Source organism: Populus nigra, chromosome 3 (genome assembly GCF_951802175.1).
Source record: "Populus nigra chromosome 3, ddPopNigr1.1, whole genome shotgun sequence".
Taxonomy (NCBI): Eukaryota; Viridiplantae; Streptophyta; class Magnoliopsida; order Malpighiales; family Salicaceae; genus Populus; species Populus nigra.
Window position 1 is genome coordinate 4,340,250 of NC_084854.1, and position 22,250 is coordinate 4,362,499.

The 22,250-nt window shown below is 35.1% G+C and overlaps 3 protein-coding genes, 1 long non-coding RNA gene and 1 pseudogene across 4 annotated transcripts; 2 read left to right on the forward strand and 3 right to left on the reverse strand.

Moving 5' to 3' along the window:
* Nucleotides 1–2,592: 2,592 nt before the first annotated feature.
* Nucleotides 2,593–3,138, reverse strand: LOC133688371 (pollen-specific leucine-rich repeat extensin-like protein 3). The gene has a single exon (XM_062107841.1). It carries the CDS (start codon nucleotides 3,136–3,138, stop codon nucleotides 2,593–2,595), a length of 546 nt encoding a protein of 181 aa, XP_061963825.1.
* A 2,066-nt stretch (nucleotides 3,139–5,204) lies between these two features.
* Nucleotides 5,205–8,518, reverse strand: LOC133688375 (U-box domain-containing protein 35-like). Its single transcript, XM_062107845.1, has 8 exons — nucleotides 8,344–8,518; nucleotides 8,168–8,250; nucleotides 7,942–8,063; nucleotides 7,632–7,841; nucleotides 7,081–7,406; nucleotides 6,868–6,992; nucleotides 6,197–6,625; nucleotides 5,205–6,011 (listed from the first exon to the last, which is right to left on the reverse strand). The coding sequence occupies exons 1-8, from the start codon at nucleotides 8,516–8,518 to the stop codon at nucleotides 5,205–5,207; spliced, it is 2,277 nt and encodes a 758-aa protein (XP_061963829.1).
* A 1,707-nt stretch (nucleotides 8,519–10,225) lies between these two features.
* Nucleotides 10,226–10,975, reverse strand: LOC133687921 (uncharacterized). Its single transcript, XR_009841060.1, has 2 exons — nucleotides 10,750–10,975; nucleotides 10,226–10,619 (listed from the first exon to the last, which is right to left on the reverse strand). It is a non-coding gene; the product is annotated as an uncharacterized LOC133687921 (long non-coding RNA).
* Nucleotides 10,976–11,600: 625 nt separating this feature from the next.
* LOC133690121 (peptidyl-prolyl cis-trans isomerase CYP57-like) lies at nucleotides 11,601–16,364 on the forward strand (annotated as a pseudogene).
* Nucleotides 16,365–19,282: 2,918 nt separating this feature from the next.
* Nucleotides 19,283–21,378, forward strand: LOC133688733 (protein ALP1-like). The gene has a single exon (XM_062108324.1). It carries the CDS (start codon nucleotides 19,484–19,486, stop codon nucleotides 21,065–21,067), a length of 1,584 nt encoding a protein of 527 aa, XP_061964308.1. The 5' UTR covers nucleotides 19,283–19,483; the 3' UTR covers nucleotides 21,068–21,378.
* The last annotated feature ends 872 nt before the right edge of the window (nucleotides 21,379–22,250 follow it).

The window sequence follows — 22,250 nt, forward strand, 5'->3', positions numbered from 1 at the left end:
ATGAAGAGTAATAGTATAGTAGATGAGCAATAACATAAGAGTAATAATGTGGCTTTGTGTTGCATGTTATGCTTTATGTATAGAGTCCTCTTATGAAGATTTTTTTTATGTCATGTTGTCGCTTCTATTAACTTCTATAGTCACCTGAAATATTTATAAATCTCAATCACACCAACTTATTTCATATAAAGTGGTGTTGTAAGTGTTTTATGGTGCGTGGAGTTCTCATTGTGAGTTGATGGTTGTTGTAACTATCAATATATATGTTATGTAGCTAATTAGATGATTACACGTGACATTAATTTTATTTATTAAAACATATTTAATTATTAATAAAGGCATATGAATCTATAGTAAAGATATAGTTTTAGGGACAAAAATGCTTTGCGAAGAAAATTATAAAGTTGTTATAATTATGAGATTTTTATTGCATTAAAATATTGTTCCTAGTTAATTATTTATTAAGATTGGATATTAATTAGAGTTGTTGAGACTGATACATATTATTTTTTTCTTTAATAAAAAGAAGCAATTGTTCTTATAAATTGATGTATAAAGAATATCTAGAACTAATATATAGATGATTGTCAGATGACATACACACTAAATTGACCCGTATAAGAATTCCATATGAAGAAATCACTTGTGTCCATGGAAAGGTTCACATGACGGTTATGTGAGTGATCTTTATACTTGAGATTACTAAGTTATCTTATGTAAAAAAATTATCATGTCCTAATCCTGTTATACGTTATCCTAACTAAGAGCAACAAACGAGTAGATATTGAGTATAACATGAATTACATGAAAATATATAAGTGATCAAGAGAGGATTCATCATCTCAGGTGAATTAGAAAAAAAACATTTCATATGTTCTTAAATAGTATTTATTGTAAATCTTTGTGCAAGGTGGAATGAGATATGAAAATAGTTTCAAATTTTATTTAAAGAATCAATGACTATGGTGTTGAGAACAAACATGATTTGATAGAGTAGACATACTTCATGCTATAATATTTAAATCAGAATATTATTGATGAAGAGATAATGATTATACTGAGAAATATTTTGATCATTGAAATGTTAAGTCAAACCACTTATGACTTTTCTAATATTTGAAAATCATGACAAATTGCTAGACATTGTACTTAATTTTCAAATATAAATCAATCAATTTAGATAATAAATTAATTAATGTAATTAATTTAATCCTATTTTATTTAGAATTTTTAATTTATATTTGGGCCAACTTATTAGGAAACCTAACGGGTTACACACATATAAAATATTTGTTAGAAATTAAAATGTGATGGTTAATCAATGATTGTAAATAAGTTTTAGAAATTAAAGAATATAATATAATTTATATAGAGAATTACAATTCTAGACTTAGAAAAATCAAGTAAGGACTTGATTAAATAAATTTTTAAAATTATCATGAAATAATATATGTGATATCATTCAGGGGGTAAATTGGTATTTTATTTATTTTTAGGATTTTTAGGTTTTTTTATAAATAAAATGGTTATACCTCTTATTTCGTTTGTATAGTACTATACATAACACTTGAAAAAAAAAAGATATTACTCAAAGACAAAACAATTCCTTTATCTTAAAAGGGTTTAAGAGATTTCTCATTAGTTATTCGTGTAAATTACCATTAGAGACCCGATACTTAGATGACTTATGGTTTGCAACAACTCAATCTTTAAAGTAATTATTCAAAGCTGAAAAGAACATTTGATATTTAAGTAATCTTTGTATAAACCTATAAATAACTCAAGATCTATCTAATAAGATCTTTGATACTTCTATTTTTTTTAAAAAAATTATTATTTTTATTATGTATAAATAAATTTTAGGAACCCGACAATAATATTAATATAAAAAAATTGATACTCATCATTGATTGTAATACTTATTGTGTCATTTGCTAGTGAGTGGGTTGATAATTGATCATGTTTTTTGAGGTGACATGTTAACCAAAAAAAAGAACTATTTGCAAAGGAGGCACCTCTACTCGGCATAGAATTATATAGACACCTGGGTGAGGAGCAGTGCTAGCATTACCAAAACTAAAATTATATTGAAGCATGTACCTAATAAGGTTGGCCCAAAAACATAAAAGTGCTTGGTAAGGTTGAGAAGGAAAAGAAGACGAGCAATGTATTAGATCAAACCAATTTTTTTTTTTTTTTTATGTTTTAGAGCATAATTATCAGACTTGATGTAAATTAATTTAAAATAAAATATATAATTAAAATTAGGTTTTAGATTATCAAATCAACCCATCAGATTAGACCCAAAAAAAGGCTTCATTGATGGTAAAGAAATTTCATTGATGCTAACTTGCAATATGTGCTTTCTCTTGCATCATAAAATTAGAATTGAGCAATGCAGAAACGAAAGGAAAGAGTAACATCATTCTTGACAAAATCAACAGCATTACTACAAACTTTAAAATAAATATTTAATTAATAAACAGCATAATTAGTAGTAATTAGTTTTTCACAATTCTACCACCATGGGATCCCTCAAATTTCCCCTTATAAAATAATTTACTAGCAAACTTCTCACCATCCCTTTTGCAACTAGAACAGGAAGTAGACAACATGGATGACTCCCAATAAAAAGAAATGGGAAGCATGGAGAGAAAAAGAAGAGGCCTTTGAGGAATAGTAGTAGTAGTAAGGATAGGGGTACAGTCCCTTTGCAGGGGGTGCTTGGCCGTTAGGAGTGTTGAAATGATAAACAGGGGGTGGAGGAGTGCCCCATATAGGATACCATGACGGTGCTTGTGGGGACCGCGGTGGTGAATGATAAGATGGTGGTGATGGGGGTGGTGATGTAGGTGGCGGCGGCTGCGGTGGTGGGGAGTGGTAGGAATGTTGAGGAGATGGAGAGTGGCGGGATGGTGGTGATGGATAGTCGAGGAGTGGTGGAGGAGGTGGTGAACATATGACTGGACATGTAACACAATCACTTATGCAAAGTAAACCCGCCGCAGGTTCTCCCATTGGATCAGCATCAGAGTTTGCTCTAGCAAACATGACCATCTCCAACACAATCACTATCTTGAAAAACAAGGTAAACCATCTTCCTCTTGGAGATGTTAGCGGACCATTGAGATAGCCCATCTCTTGTAGTTGCATTGGACAACCTTGAATCAAGGAACCTGCAGGTTATGATGTTAGTGGCTTTGTCAATCCTGACTCACGAACTTGTTGTTCTTATCTACCTTGTGACCTAATAAAGAACCAAAATGCAGCCAGCATAAGCTCCTTTTTAGCTCTACAAGCGTGTATATGGCTCCTTTAAAAAACATTTTTTTTTAGATGCTTCTTTATTGGTCGAGGGGTGTATTGCTGTAAAGGAGACGCCCTCACTTCTACACCTTTATTAGTCTTTGGTCTGCAGAGGGCTGGATTCACCAATGAATGGGGTAATAATTTAATAAACCAGAATGGAGTAAATGGAGCCAAACTTGCCCTTAATTGAAGGGACCTTAAAGTCAAGTGCCGGAATTTGATGCCTTCAGAATATATCAGAGTGCTGTACAGAGAGCTTTAGCTAGTTTCAAGATCATTGAAGGTACAGATTTTTCTTCTTTTGGTCTGAAATGGATGCATATGCGAATAGACAGAACACGCATTGTTGGACCTACATGGCTCAGACATGATGAAATCATCAAGACTTTTCATTTGACATTGCAACATTGTTTCCCACTTAGCTAAAAGCTCTTAATTCAAAGATTTAGCTGAGCATAACTGTTCCTGCATTATTTTATAATGCAGTATTTTGGCATGATAATTAAGTATCAAGCTAAAGCACTGTGATCAGTACTTTATCATCTCTTTGGAGCTTGGAGCTTGTATTTTTGTATTCTTTCATTCTCGTGGGAGAAGGAATCCTAAGCAAAACTTGTTTGACAATCCCATTCGTACTTTCTCCTATACCTTTCTCTGATCATAATCCAGTTTTGAGGGCACTAATTCTCTCCTCACTTTATTACTTTTTATGCCTTTCTTCTTTATTTGTTCTTTTCTTTCAGGATAAGGCTTCTGAATCTTCTCTCCCACTCCAGGTTCTAGTGACTTCCATCTCCCATGTAGCACCAACGTTAATTATGAATTAATTGGTGCTGTCCCATCTTGAATACTTCCGTCCTTGGGACAAAATTGATTATGTGGACTATCCCCACTATCATGGACTTATTTTCCATGCTAATTAACAACCTTTTGCTCTATTAATTATGAGATGGTTCTTTATGTTCTTTTGTGGCTTTGTTCAGTCTTCTTGATCTTACAAAGTTCAGATGAGGATGCGGTAATCATACTCCTTTGTGCTTGTGTTCAATATTACTAAAAGGAACCCTATTTTCCAGTTAATGTCTCAGTCGTAGTTTTGAAAAAAAAAAAAAAACAAAGAAAAATTATTGGCAGTGATTACAGAAAACTGATATCCAAGTTAGAGGAAAGATACAATTTCCTTTGACCTTTTAGCCTTTTTGTTCCTCTATTCACTGTCTCAAAGGTACTTTCAACCTCCGCCTAGTATTAGAAGATAACAAAATAACTGTCTATTGTGCTGGAAGAACAAAAGTAATGGAATTCAGAAGCCACTTTCGCAAGAGAGTGAAGATTCACATTTTTTATTTCCCATCATTTCTGATATATGCCTCTTTGTTTCATCTTGTTTTCTTACAAAAATATCAGAACTCACATTACAAACATCCTTGAACTTCCATGTCTCTTTGGTTTATAAACACTTCGTTCTTTTCTCTCAGCTAGTAGCTTTCTGGTGTTGGTTCATGTAGGTTGGCCCTTAACTTTCTTGGCCGTCGGCCTCTCCATGATTAGAACCTAGTTCAGTTCTCCCTCTACAGGACGCACGTGCTTTCTCCTGGGAAATTAGCATCAAAACAGCACATTAGAAAATAGATGCATTCAGAAACCAACGCATGCTATGGCCCAATATGGAGAATGAACAGTGAAAAGAATCCTTGTAGCTGATTAGGTAATTTTGGGGTGATCTAATTGAACTTCTCAAGTGTCATGACCTGTAGTTTTGTTTAGCATCAAAAGGTCCCTTATTTTGTCCTCCTGATTCCTACAAATTTTGCAGCTATATATCTTCCATCCCAGCACCTTAATACCAAACAACCGAGTTTAAACAAGTTGAATCTTGGTGTCTATATGATGAGTCAATGTTGACCAACCTGAGTTGCATTTGACATCCTTGCCTGTGAAGTTGACGTAGGATGTGGAAGAGGACTGCAACTACGACCTCTGCTGCTTACTCCACGGCTGTGCTGCTGTTCTGAATTCATTCCGAAGTCTCTCAACCGGTTAAGTTCTGGCACTATAACTGTGGCAAGACTCGGCCTGTCTCTCTTCCTTAGTTCAGCACACTTCAACGCCAGTACTGCAATTCTTAACGCCTCTTCCACAGGCCAGTCCGATACTGCTTGGTCAAGCATGTCTGAAAATCCTCCTCTTTCAATGGCCCTCCCCACCTGATGAGCAAGACCCATCGGAGGCTTGGCCGTGATGATTTGGAGTAACATTATTCCCATTGAGTAAATGTCTGATCTTGTAGTTAACATTCCTGTTTGTTGATACTCGGGATCTATATAACAAAATGTACCTGCAGCTGAGGTCATGTGGTATTGTGTGACACTATCAGCTATAGAAGGAGGGACTAAACGAGCAAGGCCAACATCACTAATTTTGCTCACATAGTTACGGTCTAAAAGAATATTTGCTGGCTTAAGGTCCCGGTGGACAAGGGGCTCTGGCTTTGTTTGGTGGAGGAACAGAAGGGCTGTGGCAATCTCAGCAGCTATTTTGAATCGTGTGCTCCATGGAATTGGAGGGGTGTTGTCCTTTTGAAGCAGCCTGTCTTCCAAGCTTCCGTTGTCCATGCATTCATATATCAAGACTCCATACTCAGGGCAGGCACCAAGAAGAAGGACCATGTGTGGGTGTCTAATGGTGCTGAGAACCTCAACCTACTCACATTACCGAGAATGCTAAATCAGTCATGAATTTAAACAACTCCAAAAATAATTAGGCTTCTGACCAATATTTAATGATTTAGAGGAAAAACATGCGCACTATTTAAAGATGAATGACTCAATTAGATTGTGCAGACAATCACACTTGTAATCCTGAGAAGATTATTTTGCTACCTTACCTCCTGTTGGAACTGCTTCTTCCCTTGAGCAGCACCAGGTCTTAAAGCCTTGATGGCAACCGGGGTATGATCAAGTTTGCCTTTATACACAGGTCCATATCCTCCTTCACCAATTTTATTTGATGGTGAGAATTTATCCGTGGCTTCTTCAATCTCTTCAATAGTGTATCTTCTGTACCGCACATCATTGTGTGCCAAAGCATTCAAAGCACGATTCTTCTCCCCTGTCTCTCGCTCAGCTTTCATCTCCGCCTGCTTTCTTTTCCGAGCTTCCATCTCTGCTAGTTTCTGTGATTTCTCAGCTGCTTCAATGGCAACTCTGCACTTGGCCTTCTCCAGCTCTGCCATGGCAAGAGCTGCCTCTCCTGCGAGCTTGGTTTCCTCAAACTTACGAACCTCGTCAACCTTCCATTGATTAAGTTCAGTAGCCTGGAACAAGAACATTCAGCTTTAAACCTTTTGAACCAATTTAAAAAACATAACATTTGTTAATGGTGCTTTAAGCTGTGGCGTCTCATAAGATTTTCTTTATAACCTATCAATTAAGTTTCTTCTGGGTATCAGCAGCCAACTGAGTATGGAAACTGCAATGTGTTCAAATGCAGGATTGAGTTCAATGACAGCAATGTTCTTTCAAATTTTTGATGCATTCGATGATGGTATAAAACTACCTTTTTTTTGGCTGAAAGTGCTTCTTTGCAAGCTGTGCTGTACATTGCCATGGTCTGCTTCAGCTCAAGCCTCAGTCTTCTCATCTCAGCTTCTAAGAAGTCCTGCAAAGCATAATCCAAAAATGCTACGGTTATCAATATCCATTTTTTACAATGCAGTAATTCTTATTGTATGAATACAATTTACAAAACGTTCAACCTAAAGAAACCTACTGGTGTTGACTGAAGAACACTTTGCACTTACTGCGTTTGACTCGTTCAGAGAGGAGGCTGAAGCAATAGACATATCTAAACCTTGGGCCGAGCTGTCCATGATTGCCAACTCGAATGTCCCTGTATTTTGAGATGCATTAGATGTAGAATAACGGAAAGTTGAGAGTCTTCCGGCAGAGAAGGGAGGGTCAGTGCTTTCCATCGAGAAATTAGAAATGGACTTTCTTCCTCCCTCATGTTGTGGTTCTCTAATGAGATCACGGACCTTGTCCGAAGGAAATCCACCTGGTTCTGTACTTCTACACTCTCTCTTCCTTGTCTGTGCTCTGGTTTAAGAAGAAAAAAAGTAACATTACACAAGGCATATGATTAAGAGAGCATTCTAGATAGACTATCAAAATAAACATGCATGCTTCCTTTTCAATCATGTATACTAAGGAACGCATCTTCACACACAATGCAGTATTAGATTTTGATGGTTAAGCCTCTGCTTATCTATCAGTGGATCTTTTCCATTAATAAGGAGTGAAATGTGCAGAAAAAACTCCTACCTAACTCCATCTGAATCTAGTTCAGCATTATCCTGCTGACTTCGAGATGAAACTGCTGGCATGGATGGTGTCTTTTGCGGTGCACTAGAAGGAGGCATTCGTTGTGCTTTTTTGGAAGAGAGGATCTTTCCTTTAGTGATTACATAAACAGAACAAAAATCCGGGGCAATTTTCATTAAGCTAGTTGGCACATCTTGGTTTTTGAATTTCCTGTGCACCCATAACATGAGATAGCTTAGTACTGCACAATATTGTAATTTCTGTAAACCAAAGATTTTCCTAGTTCAGTACTATTTTTTGAGAGAGAGACCTTGTAAAAACATTTCTTCCTGATGCACCCAAAACAATATTTCCAATTAAACTGCTGTTGATGTAGTCCGCAACCGCCTGGGCAACATCAATGTGATCTAGTGCTACCTGCTTTAAACGAACCTGAATTTGGCAATATATACATGAATCCCATTAATTTTAATGCAGCTATAATAATATAACCTTATAAGGCTAGATTCTACATGCATTGCATCAGCTTTGCTTACCCCTTTACGGGCACAATATCCACGGGAGGAAGTGAAAAGCTGCTGCACCTCCTCAGCCTCGTCAGCCTGACCATCAGCAACTTCTGAATGAATCTCAACAGATAAAACAAAACAATCAGACAAAATTACCTCAACTCATTAATTTATAGAACGAGAAAAGAGAAGAGGGTACCTACTATATTGATGGTTTTTGTGCTTGACATGAATTAGGACAATAACCGGGTTATTTCTCGCGAAATTGTCAACAGCCCAACGAAAAGCATGCTGGCTGTTCTTGTCTTTGTCAATGGCTACAGCAGTGGCATTGAAGAGTGAATCACCATTGTCATCAGCTGTGGCATTGGAAGGCATTTAGGAATATTGCTGATGATGCCCCTCAAATAAGATATATGGATAATTAAATTCAAGTTTTCGATGCTACAAAAATTGGCGTCAGGATCTCCGAAACCACCACAGGTCTGGCTAAAGGGGGAAAAAAGACAGAGAGAGAGAGAAAAAAGGTAGAAAGAAACTAATGCTTAACTTCTTTTCATTCCTTTCCAAGTCTTGTGCCTCTCCCTCCCACCTCCCTCGCTTCTTTTAGGCAAATTTGGCCAGGAAATTCTCTCTGTACTTGTTTATACAACGATATATGTTGAGACTTCGCTTGTGATAAACCTCTTTATGCTTTGAATAGTAAATACTTTGTTTGGATATCTTGGAAATTTGACTTGCTAGTCAAACCAAACCTACAGGGACAAACAACCCTTCTCTTTTTTTTTTTTTTTCTTGCTAGATAATACTTAATTAAGAAAAGTATTTTTATAGATCTTAATATTGGAGATAACAACTTTTTGTTTCGAAATATTTTAAAATAATGTTTTTTAATATTTATTTTTGATATTCATATATTAAAATAATTTAAAAACACAAAAATAATATAACAAAGAAAAATAATAGTTAAAAAAAGAGCAACTTAAAAAAATTAAACATACAAGAGTTTACAGGGTTAAAAGTAGAATAAACCACATAAAAGGACTCGTGAGTCTCACCTGACTCTAGAAGTATTTGAAAATATAATAACAGTTGTTTATTAAAATATTCTTTACTCAAAAATATATCAAAATAATATATATATATATATATATATATATTTTACTTTTTAACAATCAAAATATATATAGATAAAGAAATAAATGGAATCAATCAACTGCGTGTGACTTTTACAAAAAAGATGAAAAATAATATATTGACATATCATATATTAGCATATTATATGTTAATATATATATATATATATATATATATATATAAGCAAAATCCTATTTCTTAAATTGGCATTGGTGGTGTAATAAAAGAGAGGAAAATGTCTGCATTGGTTTGTTCTCGCAATCCGGATGATGCCTGTGCGAAAATTTACTTATTGTTAGCAGCAACACCAAACCTATATAACCCAGCAGACATGATAGATAGGTCATTACGGCTGCAATAGCATTGAAACCTACGGTTCCATATAGTAACAGTGCTGTAGTGGTTCATATAAGATGTTTGACCTTGTTTTTCCAAATCTTCTTCTCTAGTCTTAACTGATTTCGACGTCTTTATCTCCTGGATCTTAATAAAGTTGGAAAAACGTGTGCCTTTGACAAAGAGCTTCAAAGCTAAGCATTTATAGTGGTGTTATTACGAGATGAAACATACAGGGACGTAAATGGCAGGCTTCGGTTTAGAACGACGGGGGCAGATTCAGATGAGACATGCCTAACAAGGCATACAGTTATAGTAAAACACTGATCATATTCAGAAACTGGGAGTTCGACTCTTATAAATCCCTGGTCAGCATTTTGATTAGACATCGAATTCTTCTGTCCTTCAGAAAAGAACCATTTCCGAAGCAAAAGGGCAGAAAGGAAAGGATGCTGGCAATCCTTTTCTTAAGATGGATACCGTTTAATTGCCAGAAGATCTAGCGAGATGCCTCGAGCAAGATTGCCAGGACAATATTTGACTCTTTACGTCGGCTGTGTAAGCAAAACAGAAGACATATCACCTGAATGGTTATACACCAACAGCGTAGCATTTCCAAATTGACGAGGCAATTCAAAAGATTTTAGATTACAGCAAAATTTGAAGGCTATTCTTTTATATTCCTCAGTATGAACTGTTTACTCCGACAGATGAAACACTAACATCTATCAGAAGTAGATGAATTGTCATGAGAGAAAAACCCTCAAGCTCCAAATGCCAAAACAAAACAAGAGGAGATCTCTAATCTCTTACATGAACAGTTGACTCAAGTTAGCATATCGAGATAGCTCTTCAAAAGTACTGCTGAGAGTTTATCGGCATTTATAGTCGCGCATTTAAGCATTGTCAGTACCGGTGCCTACTTCTGCAACAGTATTCTTCAAACCTTCAGCCATCATTCGTTCCCTGTTTTGTAATTGTCTTTCAACAACAACCATATGCAGGCCTAGAAAAGAAATAACCAGAGGCTATCAGAAAGAAGATAACCTTGAGGAAAGACAAAGCTTGCGATGCAACCATTCGAGCCAGTAAAGAAAAAACTTAGCAATAAATCTGGAGTTGGATCAAGAAAATACACTGATTGCTCTTCCTATAGCTAGCATAAGCCCAAAGAATCCTTGAGGTCCATTTATCACCAATAACTCCTCGGCCTCCCATCCTTAGCTGCAAAAGGCCACCAAATTGCTGAGTACTAGGGATGATGGCAATGGCTCGGGTCTGAGCGGATTTTGCTCCACCTGTCCTCGACCCGGAATATCCATATGCACCATCCGGCCCTATCTCCCAACCCGGACAGGTCAAGGCTGGTTACCCCAACCCGATATTGATTTTTCTCTCTCTCTCTAGACTCACTTAAAATCACATTTTAAAAAAATAAATGAATATCCATCCATAATATATTCATAAAACACAAAATCTCATGATTATACATTTTTTTGTTAATTTTTTAATCATTTTTTTGACATTTTAAAATAAATTAAAAGAAATTCCGTGTAATAAAAAAAATGGAAAGAAAATTTCTAACTGTAAATAAATTAAATATTAGCAGAATTTATTTTAAAATATTGTTTTATAATCAATTTTTCTTTTTTCTGAAATTAGAAGTAATAGATATTGGACATTTATTATTCTTTTTTGTAAAAGTCAAAATTCATGAAAAATTGACTTGACATTGGATAGGGATATTTATTGTCTAATTTACCAAATATAACAAAAAAAAAAATTGATTTTTTTTAAATTAATTTTTTATATTTTTAGATCATGTTAATATTAAAATAATTATTTTAAAAAAATATTATTTTAATATATTTTAAAAAAAACTATTTTAAAAAATAACTAATATCATCCTCCACACATCAAACTCAATTGCAGGTCTGATTGTAAATAAGAATAACTGTAAAGGGACTTAATTCATCAAATTTAACAGTAGGGATACTAAATTAATCAAAAGAGCATAGTTAAGCCGACAAATTTCTCCGAAAACGTTTTTCACTAACACGTCTTTGATGCCAGCTCAAAATTATTACACGCTCGAAGGGAACCAATTCACGGAGGCAAAAACACAAACACCTATCGCTCATTAAAAACTCCTAAACCTCACCCACACTCACTGCCCCTGATCCTGGTTAGCACAGAATAATGCCATCAATTTACGTGTCGGAGCCACCAACAAAAGGCAAAGTAATACTAAACACAACCTACGGTCCTTTAGACATCAAGCTCTGGCCTAAAGAAGCACCAAAAGCTGTTAGAAACTTCGTTCAGCTCTGCCTCGAAGGTTACTGTGATAATAACATCTTTCATCGTATTATTAAAATCTTTCTTGTTCAAGGCGGTGACCCTACTGGCGCTGGCACAGGTAGGTGATTCTGTAATTTCTCTTCTGTTTAATTTGATAGCTGCAATTTTTTTATTAATATAGGGCTTGTCATAGGGTTTTCAGGGTTTCATGTAGTTTAGTATAGATTGATGATTTTATGTGTTTGTTAATGCGACTAAAGTGTAATTATCAGTTATTTGGTTAAATTGGGATATATTTACATGCTGGTGACTTTTTTTGGCTAATTTTTGGATAAGAAAGTAAAATTTTGTTTAAAGTTTGTCCCTTCATTTAACAATTTAAGTGGATTTTTTTCCCTTGGTTAAATGTTGTATTTTTTATTCTTTTTTGTAATATTAGAAGGAATCATTGTCTTTAAGTGATTTTATTGTTGTGATATTGTTAATTGGAATATTGATGCTTGTCGATATTTGTAGGTGGTGAAAGTATATATCGAACTGTGTTTGCGGATGAGTGCTTCACGTCTGAGATTTAACTATAGACGGTTAGTTCTTAGTTGCATGTGCAAATGCGGGTAGGCCACATTCAAACGGGAGTCAATTTTTTATCACGTTGGAAAGGTGTGATTGGCTTGATAAGAAGAATACTATTTCCGGAAAGGTAATGTAGGTTTTGCTTTTTTGATTTGAAATTCTTTGGGCTAAATTGAGTGTTGTTTGGAACTAATATTTTTCATTTTCAGATTACTGGGGATTCAGTATTTAATCTTCTGTCACTTGGCGAGGCTGAAACTAATAAGGATGATGATCGGCCATTAGATCCACCTCCAAGAATGACATCAGTTGAGGTAGGCTTGTTTGTGCTGTGAAATGGGTATCTTTTATTATAAATGCATAGCAATTTCTGGAGCTGTTAAAGGTTCAATAGTTTTGGCAATTGAGATAGATGATTATGTAAAAACATGTGTGTAGTATGGTCTTTTAGGTGTATGATATATTGCTGGTATATTGTGCCTATTCATCTTGTTCTTACTGCATCTGGTACATGACATATCAATATAATATACTTTTGCATTTGTATCAACTTTGAATCTTCATACTCTCAATAATCCGAGGTCACAATATATATTGAAATCCTTATTTAGGTACTGTGGAACCCTTTTGAAGATATCATTCCAAAGGTACCTTCCAAGTCCTCAATCGAACCTGAAACTGAAAATAAAGATTCAAAGAAAAAAGCAGAGAAGTAAGTTCCTCCAACCTGACAGAATGTCATAATTTGAGAATGCAAAGACATTTATTGTTGTCCCTGTTACCATGTTAAGGCTTTGCTTAATGCAGAAAGCTGAACTTGCTTTCTTTTGGAGAGAAGCTGAAGAAGAGGAGAAGCAGTTGGCAGCCACTAAGCAAAAGACCAAGAGTAGTCATGATGTACTAAATGATCCTCATCTCCTAAAAGAAGAAAATCCAAGTAAAGAATTGGTAATTTTGCCATTCTTACTGTTACGCTGTTTATGATCAAATAAAGTTACAGTCTGACCCATGATTAAAGGGAAGAAATACTACAATAACTAAAAATCTAGACAAAAGGGCATAGGGAAAAAGCACGTGCTAGTGGCATTCAGCTATTGAACACTTAGATATAGCTGTGATTTAGTGTTGTAGCAGTGATTTAGTGTTCAAATATCTTTAAATACTGCATTTTTTTGCAAGAATTATAGTTATGTTTAAGTTTATTACAAAAATGTGCAGTGCGTTGGCAATACTGCATAATTTGGATTTTGAACCATTATTTATGCTCTGGTTTTTGTTGGATTAAGGTGGATCTGTCTAGTCCTCAAGTGTCAAATTTTCCAAGTTTTCAGTTGCAAAGCTCTCCTGCAAGTCAGACATTTTAAAATTTGTAGGTTCTGAGTTCACTGTTGTGATTCTAATAGTTCTACTTTAGAATGATATCCTCACAAGTTAGCAGTTAAATTTATGCACTATACATGTGAGAGTGGTCTATTAGTTTTCATTTGGGATGTGTTTGAATCAATGCAGAACTCTTCTGAAGGTGAAACAACGAGGGATGTTCAATTATCTGTGAAAGAAGCTCTAAGCTCAAAGAAAGGCACTTTATCTGTGAAAGAAGCTCCAGGCTCAAAGAAAGAAGCACCAAGGAGAGATTCAGCCCTTTTTCTAACAGTGATGATGACAATGAAGATGATGCCCTTTTTTATTCAGGAATGCGCCAGCAAATAATTCAAAAGGGAAAGGAGCTTGGTGATCTTCCACCTAAGCTAAAGCAAAATGGTACCGTGACACTTTACAGTACATTTTCATATGATGAATTTTCACAACATTAACATGTCTATTTTCTTTGTTTTTCAAAACAATATATTTCTTTTGTCTAGATTTCAAAAGGGAAAGGAGCCATCAAATGAACGATGATGACCGATTAGTTAAAACAAGGATGCGTTGAAGGATGAAGCAAAAACTTTCTACAATTATTTGTTTCACTTTTATCTTCTGTTTGTGTACTTGTACAAGTTGACCTGTTTTTTCTTCTACATATACAGTGTAGTTGCTTCTTTTAATCCTTTTCTTCTGGTTTATTTGGTTTAAGCTAAACTTGAAAAGCTTAGAAAGGCCCTCTCTACGAAGGCAGATGCCTCAAACAGCGAATCTGGAGTTGCTGAAAATGAGGATTTGTCTGACTGTGGCACTATCTGGCTAACATTTGCACCTGAACGTGGCAAGGTAAGCTTCAGTGTGAATTCTATTCATTTCTTTGAACAGTTATGGAAACCACATGACCTGATATTATTTTATGTTTTCAAATTGGTAAAAATACCCAGAGTGAAATTAAAGATGACAAAATTCCTGTCAATGTATTCTTAGACCTACTAGTTGAGTTACAAAACAATGCAAATCATCCTAAAAACATTAAATAGTTGATATTTGTATCTTCTGTAAACAAGAACCTTGAAGTCCTCAGCACATGCAACATGTAGGTTTATATTCGAAGGCAAAAACCATGATCATGTTAGTAATTATTGAAATAGAACCGCTCTTCTTTTTAAAAACCTTATCAATTTATTCACAACATGTAGGGAAGTTCTTTATTGTGATTATAACAGGATGGTATGTCTCGCAAAGAGGATCAAATGACTATGTTGTGCATGACCCTCTTCTGGAGAAGGGGAAAGAGAAATTTAACCAGATGCGCCAAGCAAAAGAGACGAGAACAGGAATGGGCTGGCAAACCCCTTGCTTAGACTCGTCTATGAAATATGCAAGCTTATCGTTTTCTCAGGCATGATGTGATTGACGAGTTGGTTAACTTGCCTCCTGTCTTTGCTTATAGTTGACATCAGATAATTCACTGATGCTGACCAGAGTCGCAGTAAATTGTGGAAGCTGGTTGCTGGAGGTGCATTGTTGACCTACATTTGTTCTCAGAAGTCTAGGTTCACTGGATGGGCCAACTTCTTTACCTGGAAACAATGCTTCAAGGAAGCCACCTCGTGCTATAATCTTCGGTAATTAGTCTTCTTAATTGCTGTTTCTCGCCTCTCTTTTTTTAACTTACACCTTAGAGGTAACAGCACTAACTGTTGTACATCTGTTAAATATGTGATAATTAGATTGGATTTGAAAACAATTACTTGTATGAACAATCAGTGATTTGGTCAATTGATGCAATGTTTTTTGATATGAACCAACCCCACTAATAAAACCCATGAACTTTTCAAATGTTTGACGTTGGAATGATAGTGGACGAGGCATCTTCTGTTTTACCTCTGGGAACAGGAATGCAAAGTCTTTCTAGTTTAGACTAGTTGAACAGCGAAATGCACATGTTGTTGTTGATGTTCAACAAATCACTTTGCTAGGCCTGACCTCGAGTTTTAATTTTCATCTGTAGAGGACCGGCCAAAATCGATATTGCTCATTCCATCAGATTCAAACTGGCGACCACCACGTAAAACATGTACTGGAATCTCGTTGGAAGTTGGACCTGGTAACTCTCTAGAAGTCTCTCGAGTCAATTTCATATAGCCATTCAACTTAGTGTAATTTTGGCAAAACAGCGAAAGGCGATCAGCTGGTGTTAACTTTCTCGTCTCGAACATGGCAGCTTTACTACAAGAAAAAATGACACCGTCCTCTGTATTCCTCCCCCAACTGTTAGCACATTGCTAGTGGTCTGGTCAAAAATGGTGTGTAATGTTGAATTGGGCAAGCATGTTTTATCTAGTGCTTCCATGGTCACGAAAATATTATATCCATTTTCAAATCTCAAGAATCCTGACTTGGTCTCCGCCTTTGCCACCGTTTTTATTTTGTTAGGAATTAGCAATTAGCATCGAACACATGTGCGACTCTTGAATACTAAATTGATTATTAGGTTGTGGGTGATGACTTACTTCCCGTTCTTCACATGGACAGGCTGGAATAATTTATGAAATCCGCGTAGCTTATAGGACTGTGCAAGGCCTCATTCTATTTGTTTTTATTTCATCGTCTCATCCATCCCGAGCATGATTCTTACAGCTCACTAGAAATGACTTCTTGGTGAGAGATCCAAAGCCATTGCATTTTCAGATGCTTGATTTTTGGATTTCTTTATTGTCTTTTATTAAATTAAAAATAAACTATAAGATATCATGTTTTCACGGTAGATCAAAACACAAAACACTATATTGGATCTGCATTGGATAGAATAGTCCTTTTCTATTAATCAAAAAGTTATTTATGAATGGGAAGGGGTAAGGTTTTTATATATTTTTTTATACGGTGAGATTATTTAATAAGCAGAAAATTCTAAATCCAGAGCTACGGGCTTTATCATCTATTTCGTTTTAAAATAACTCATTTTATATTAAAAAATAAAAAAATATATAACTTATATCCAAGGGCATTGGTGTTTTTTTGCATTATTATTTTTTTTTTTTGTAATAAACCAGTTGATTGAAGGGATCTTTGGCAATTGACTTAATATAGATATTATTAAAAAAAACTTGTTGGTATGTAAATTGTCTTTGCACTTTTTGGGTGGCGTGTGAGACATCGTGAGATGGTCAAAATATGGTTTTCAATATGATATTCAAATCATCTCGATTTCTCCTCTGTTTCGGTGCAGCGCGTGTTTCAAATGGATCTCTAGTTCGGCATGTGCAGCCCTTTTTTTTTTTTCGTCCCTCTCTTCTCCTTGATTTTTGTACTAACCTAATGTAAAAGAAGCCCTTTAATTTGTTATTTCTTTACATTTTGTCCCTAAATACTATTTGTTTTATTTGAGATGATTTAAGAAATTAAATATTTTTCACTTTCATCCCCTTTTAATTTTTTTATATTTTAAATTTAATACTCGTTCTTTTAAATGTTATTTGTGTTTATTCGAGATGCTTTTAAAAAGTTTTTTTTGCAATTTCATTCTCCTTAACTTTTTGTTCTACCAATTTGATCTTCATTATTTTAATTGCTATTTTTTTGCCTAAGCAATTTGTTTAAATTGATTTTTTTTATTTCATGTTTCAACATTAAATTTGTTGGAGATTGAACATCTTAATTGAGTCTGGGTCTAGGATTTCACAGATTGTGAATTTAAAAGATTAACTCGGGTTTAGAAAATTCACCTGAGTTTGCTTGTTTGTTTTTTTTTCTTTTTTTAAGCTAATATTTTTTTTAGTTTAATCTCTCCATATTTATTTAATTGGAGATTTGACGCTGTTATTTTTTTATTTGCTTTATGTATGATTTTTCATTAATCTTGGTGATGATTTAAGTTATCCCGAGTCTTTTTATTTATCGTTCTGGGTTAAATTTAGCTTTTTCAATAGGATTTTTGTTTTTCAATTAAATTAAGTTAAGTGATTAAATATAAGTAAAAAATATTCATCTCATGATATTTTATATAGTTTGTTTTTTGGTTTGTTGATATGACATTACATTCAGTCTCTCTTGGTATCATCATGGAGTCTTTCGTAATGTTTTTTGATCTATCTTGATAAGCTTTTATTATTAGTTGAGCAGTGTTCATGATAAAATATCGATAGATTTTTTATTGATTTTTTTATTTTCCTCCGGAGTATGATATCTACCTACCTAGTGGTCTTTATTTTCTTACTTCCGGGTGAAGTACTCAAGATTCTACCAAGTTCTTTTCCTTTTTTATGTTTTCTTCCGCCATTACTTTTGATATCTGTTTTTTTTCCACAAATAAGGTGTTCTAACCGTGGCAAAGGAGAGAAGAAAATCCCTCCTAGGGCTACACAAGCACCTTGGCTTTAAGGGCATCTAGACATCGTGGTCAAAGAATTCACCAAAGTACTTGACAAATTTGTATTCGCCTCTGTCCCTGTCATTCATCTACCCTGGCCCTGTTCAAAGAAAGGCCCCATCCATTTGGAGTTGCTGCTGCTTGCACACAAATTCAAATTTAATTGGTCCACCACCGACAACTGAAATGCAATTTTATTTTTAATCTTGAAATTAGCTTGCACACACTTGATTAATCTCCTAAAATCTTGAAATTAACGATCAATAATGACCCTGATTAGATTTGCAGCATTCGAACTAGTAATATCTAAAAAATAAATACAAAACCTAATTAATTAAACTACACATTAAATGTTTTTTTAAAATTTTTATTTTTAAAAAATAGCTCTTTGTAAATGCAGATTGATAAAGGACCAACCACATCAGCAACATTCCAGTAAAGCAGCCGGAATCCACAAGAAACCGTGTGAAACCTGAAGTCACAGGCGCGCACCACCCCCGCCCCCAACAGGCCACAAAGTCTAACGTGTAGCGCCTTCCCAAAGCTGTGTCCACACCTAGCCCACGTTTTTTTGTTAGCTATTATAATCTCGTGAAAGATCTAGGGCGCACAATTCATGGCTTTACCGAGGTCTTGCCGTCTCACAAGCACGCTTTATTCCTTCTATTCACAGCACCATCATTATTTTGACAAACAATTCGTTAATAAACAATGGGAATGAATGGGTGCTGCTATGAAGTTGAATAATTTGTTGGTGAGATCATCATGTAGCCCTTAAAAGAAAAGAAAAATATGGGTCTAAAGACTAAGACAAAGTGGGTTTGTATTATAAATGACCTAATCTAGAATCATTTGGTTATTTTTATCCTTTTATATATATATATATATATATATATATATAAAATTAGGGTTTTAACGCCCGAAAAACTATATTAAACGAGGAAGAAGGAGAAGCCCTAATCTAGTTTTATGGGTGGTCAAAAGGATTAAATTTTAAAGAATTCTTGTTCCATTTGATGAAAACCAGTAGTCGTTTATTAGGTGTCTTGCAAATATCTAAAGGGGGAGGCTATGATTAACAGTGAAACACAGCTATATAGCCTTGCCCAGTCAGGGCATGTAAATTTCAATCATGCAAGTGAAAGGGATCTAAACCTAGTATTGTCAGTGTGTTCACACTTTGTCCACACATTTTTTGAAAGCCAGCAGTCGAAGACTGTCCAGTTTCTCTGTCTTTTGTTTCAACTCTTTTCCTTTTTTATATGTATGAAAACTCCCTTCTTTACCAAACCAACAACCTCGCTCGAAACTCCCCCCTCATGTTCACCTTTCTTCCATCCTCACTCCGCCAAATGAATGAACCCAATAGCATGATCAGCAACTCAAAGAAAAGGCAAAGAAAGGAGGACAGGCAAGGAAATGATAGCGATGGCAACGATTCTTTTGAGCAAGATGGCAGAGAGAAGAAGAAGAAAAACTTGAAGGGTATCATCACATCATTGATATTGCTAGAACAACAAGAAAAGAGTGATCAAGAAGAGCAGAGCAAGGCTTCAAACGAAGAGAAGGTATTATTAGAGGCTAACCACAATAAAAGGATTAAAACGATGGTTGAATACTACGACAAATTCCAAGATTACCACGTCGAAGTTCAAGAAACAGAACGAAGAAAGCGCAAGAATTCAAGGGCAATAGCTGGTGCTTTGGCTGTTTCAACCGTCTCTAATGGCGTGGCTGCCAGGGAAGGAATATTTAAAGATACAAAGCACGGTGGCGGTGGTCAACAAAGACGGTTATGGGTGAAAGATAGAGATAAAGAATGGTGGGATGATTGTAATAGACCAGATTATCCAGAGGAAGACTTCAAGAAGGCTTTTCGAATGAGTAAGTCTACTTTTGATATGATCTGTGAGGAGTTAAATTCAGTTATAGCTAAAGAAGATACTACTTTGCGTAATGCTATTCCTGTTAGGCAAAGAGTTGCTGTTTGTATTTGGAGATTGGCTACTGGCGAACCACTTAGACTTGTATCCAAGAGGTTTGGTTTGGGCATTTCTACTTGCCATAAATTAGTTCTTGAAGTATGTTCAGCTATAAGGAGTGTTTTAATGCCCAAGTATTTGCAGTGGCCCGATGAGGATGGTTTGAGGAAGATAAAAAATGAATTTGAATCCATTTCTGGGATACCCAATGCTGTGGGATCTATGTATACTACTCATATACCTATTATAGCTCCAAAGATTAGCGTTGCCGCATATTTTAATAAGAGGCATACAGAGAGGAATCAGAAGACATCCTATTCGATTACTGTTCAAGGTGTTGTTGATCCAAAAGGGATATTTACTGATGTGTGTATTGGCTGGCCTGGTTCGATGCCTGATGATCAGGTGTTGGAGAAGTCTGCTTTATTTCAAAGGGCTAACGGAGGCCTCTTGAAGGATGTTTGGATTGTTGGGACTTCGGGGTACCCATTAATGGATTGGGTTTTGGTGCCTTATGCACAGCAGAATTTGACATGGACTCAGCATGCCTTCAATGAGAAGATTGGGGAGATTCAATTGGTTGCAAAGGATGCCTTTGCGAGGTTGAAAGGGAGGTGGAGTTGCTTGCAGAAAAGAACAGAGGTGAAACTGCAGGACTTGCCAGTGGTGCTTGGGGCATGCTGTGTGCTGCATAATATTTGTGAGATGCAAAATGAGGAAATTGATCCAGAGCTGAGGGTGGAACTTGTTGATGATGAGATGGTTCCTGAGGTTGCTTTGAGATCGGCAACTTCAATGAAAGCTAGGGATGCTATTGCTCATAATCTTCTACATCATTGCCATGCGGGCACCAGATTTCTATAGCCAAAGAGGTGCATTTTGCTCCCGCATGCTGTAATTATTTTATTTTTTTTGTCTGTGTTATGTTGTAGTTGTACTGTAGAACAACTACAGCAGCAGCGGCAACAGCAACAGCAACACCATTGCAGCTTGTTATCCATCTCAGGTTGTGGAACTGCCTTGCTTTCTCACAAATTTAGCCGATGATACCCACCTCTTTTGTAGGTTTAATTTCTACACAGAAAAAAGATTAGATCAAAGGGACATTATGTAACTTAGTTTCCATACTTGTATTGAAATTAAAAATATGAATGAAATTTTTTAACATTTTCGCATCTCGGTGGATGTTGTATCGGGAGTCAAAAGTTTATTGTTGAAGATTGAAAATCACCGTCTATTAATTTAAAAAAAATTGGTTTCAGAGATTCAAGCAGATAGTTAATTTTAGAAAAAAAAAAAAACATCACCCTTACAGTATATTTTTTTTTTTATGAAATGTCATCTTTACTATGTATTTTTTTAAAAAATTCATTATTTTGATTTTTTTTATTTTTTTATTTAAAAGAAATTGATGTCGGTTTTTAGAAAATAAAATTACTAAAAAGATATATTTTTGAATTTTTACTAATTCTTTCACAAAAATAAAGAGTCAAAATTAGATCATGAAAAAATTAAAATTTAATTAAACTTGAGGGTGCAACTCAACTGGTCATGTTTCAGGTTTACTCCTTAGAGGTCACCAGTTCGAGTTTTACAAACCTCAGGGTCACTGGAGGTTTACATGGTCATTAACTTTAGGACCCGTGTGGTTAGTTAAGGTGCACGCAAGCTGACCTGAATACTAATATTAATAATAATAAAATAAATTAATTAGTGGTTTGAAAAATAGAAGAATGGAGACAGCGGCCAAAAATTGTGTTATGACCCTGGCAAATTGATGCGTTTTCTTTATTTGAGATTGAGAGCCCTTTTATGATGAATTTGAAGAAAGCCCAAATCTAATTTAGAAGTGGGTATTTGTATTGCAATGAATTGTTTTAGTTAGCTGGGTCCATTAAAAAAAATTAATTATAAACTAAACAATTGATTTGTGTGTAAATAAAATAAATTAATAATTATATATATATATATTAATAACTAATAATAATTTTTTTTATTAAAATTAAATATTAAATTATAATATTGAGATGAAAATGAATATTCAGAT

What these genes read in the sequence shown, in the direction of transcription:
- LOC133688371 (XM_062107841.1), bottom strand. Translation starts at nt 3,138, where the DNA reads ATGGGCTATCTCAATGGTCCGCTAACATCTCCAAGAGGAAGATGGTTT.
- LOC133688375 (XM_062107845.1), bottom strand. Translation starts at nt 8,518, where the DNA reads ATGCCTTCCAATGCCACAGCTGATGACAATGGTGATTCACTCTTCAAT. An exon ending in CACTTTCAGCCAAAAAAAAG is followed by an intron (nt 6,626 to 6,867) that starts GTAGTTTTATAC and finishes TTCTTGTTCCAG; the next exon opens with GCTACTGAACTTAATCAATG. An exon ending in AGAAGCAGTTCCAACAGGAG is followed by an intron (nt 6,012 to 6,196) that starts GTAAGGTAGCAA and finishes TAATGTGAGTAG; the next exon opens with GTTGAGGTTCTCAGCACCAT.
- LOC133688733 (XM_062108324.1), top strand. Translation starts at nt 19,484, where the DNA reads ATGTATGAAAACTCCCTTCTTTACCAAACCAACAACCTCGCTCGAAAC.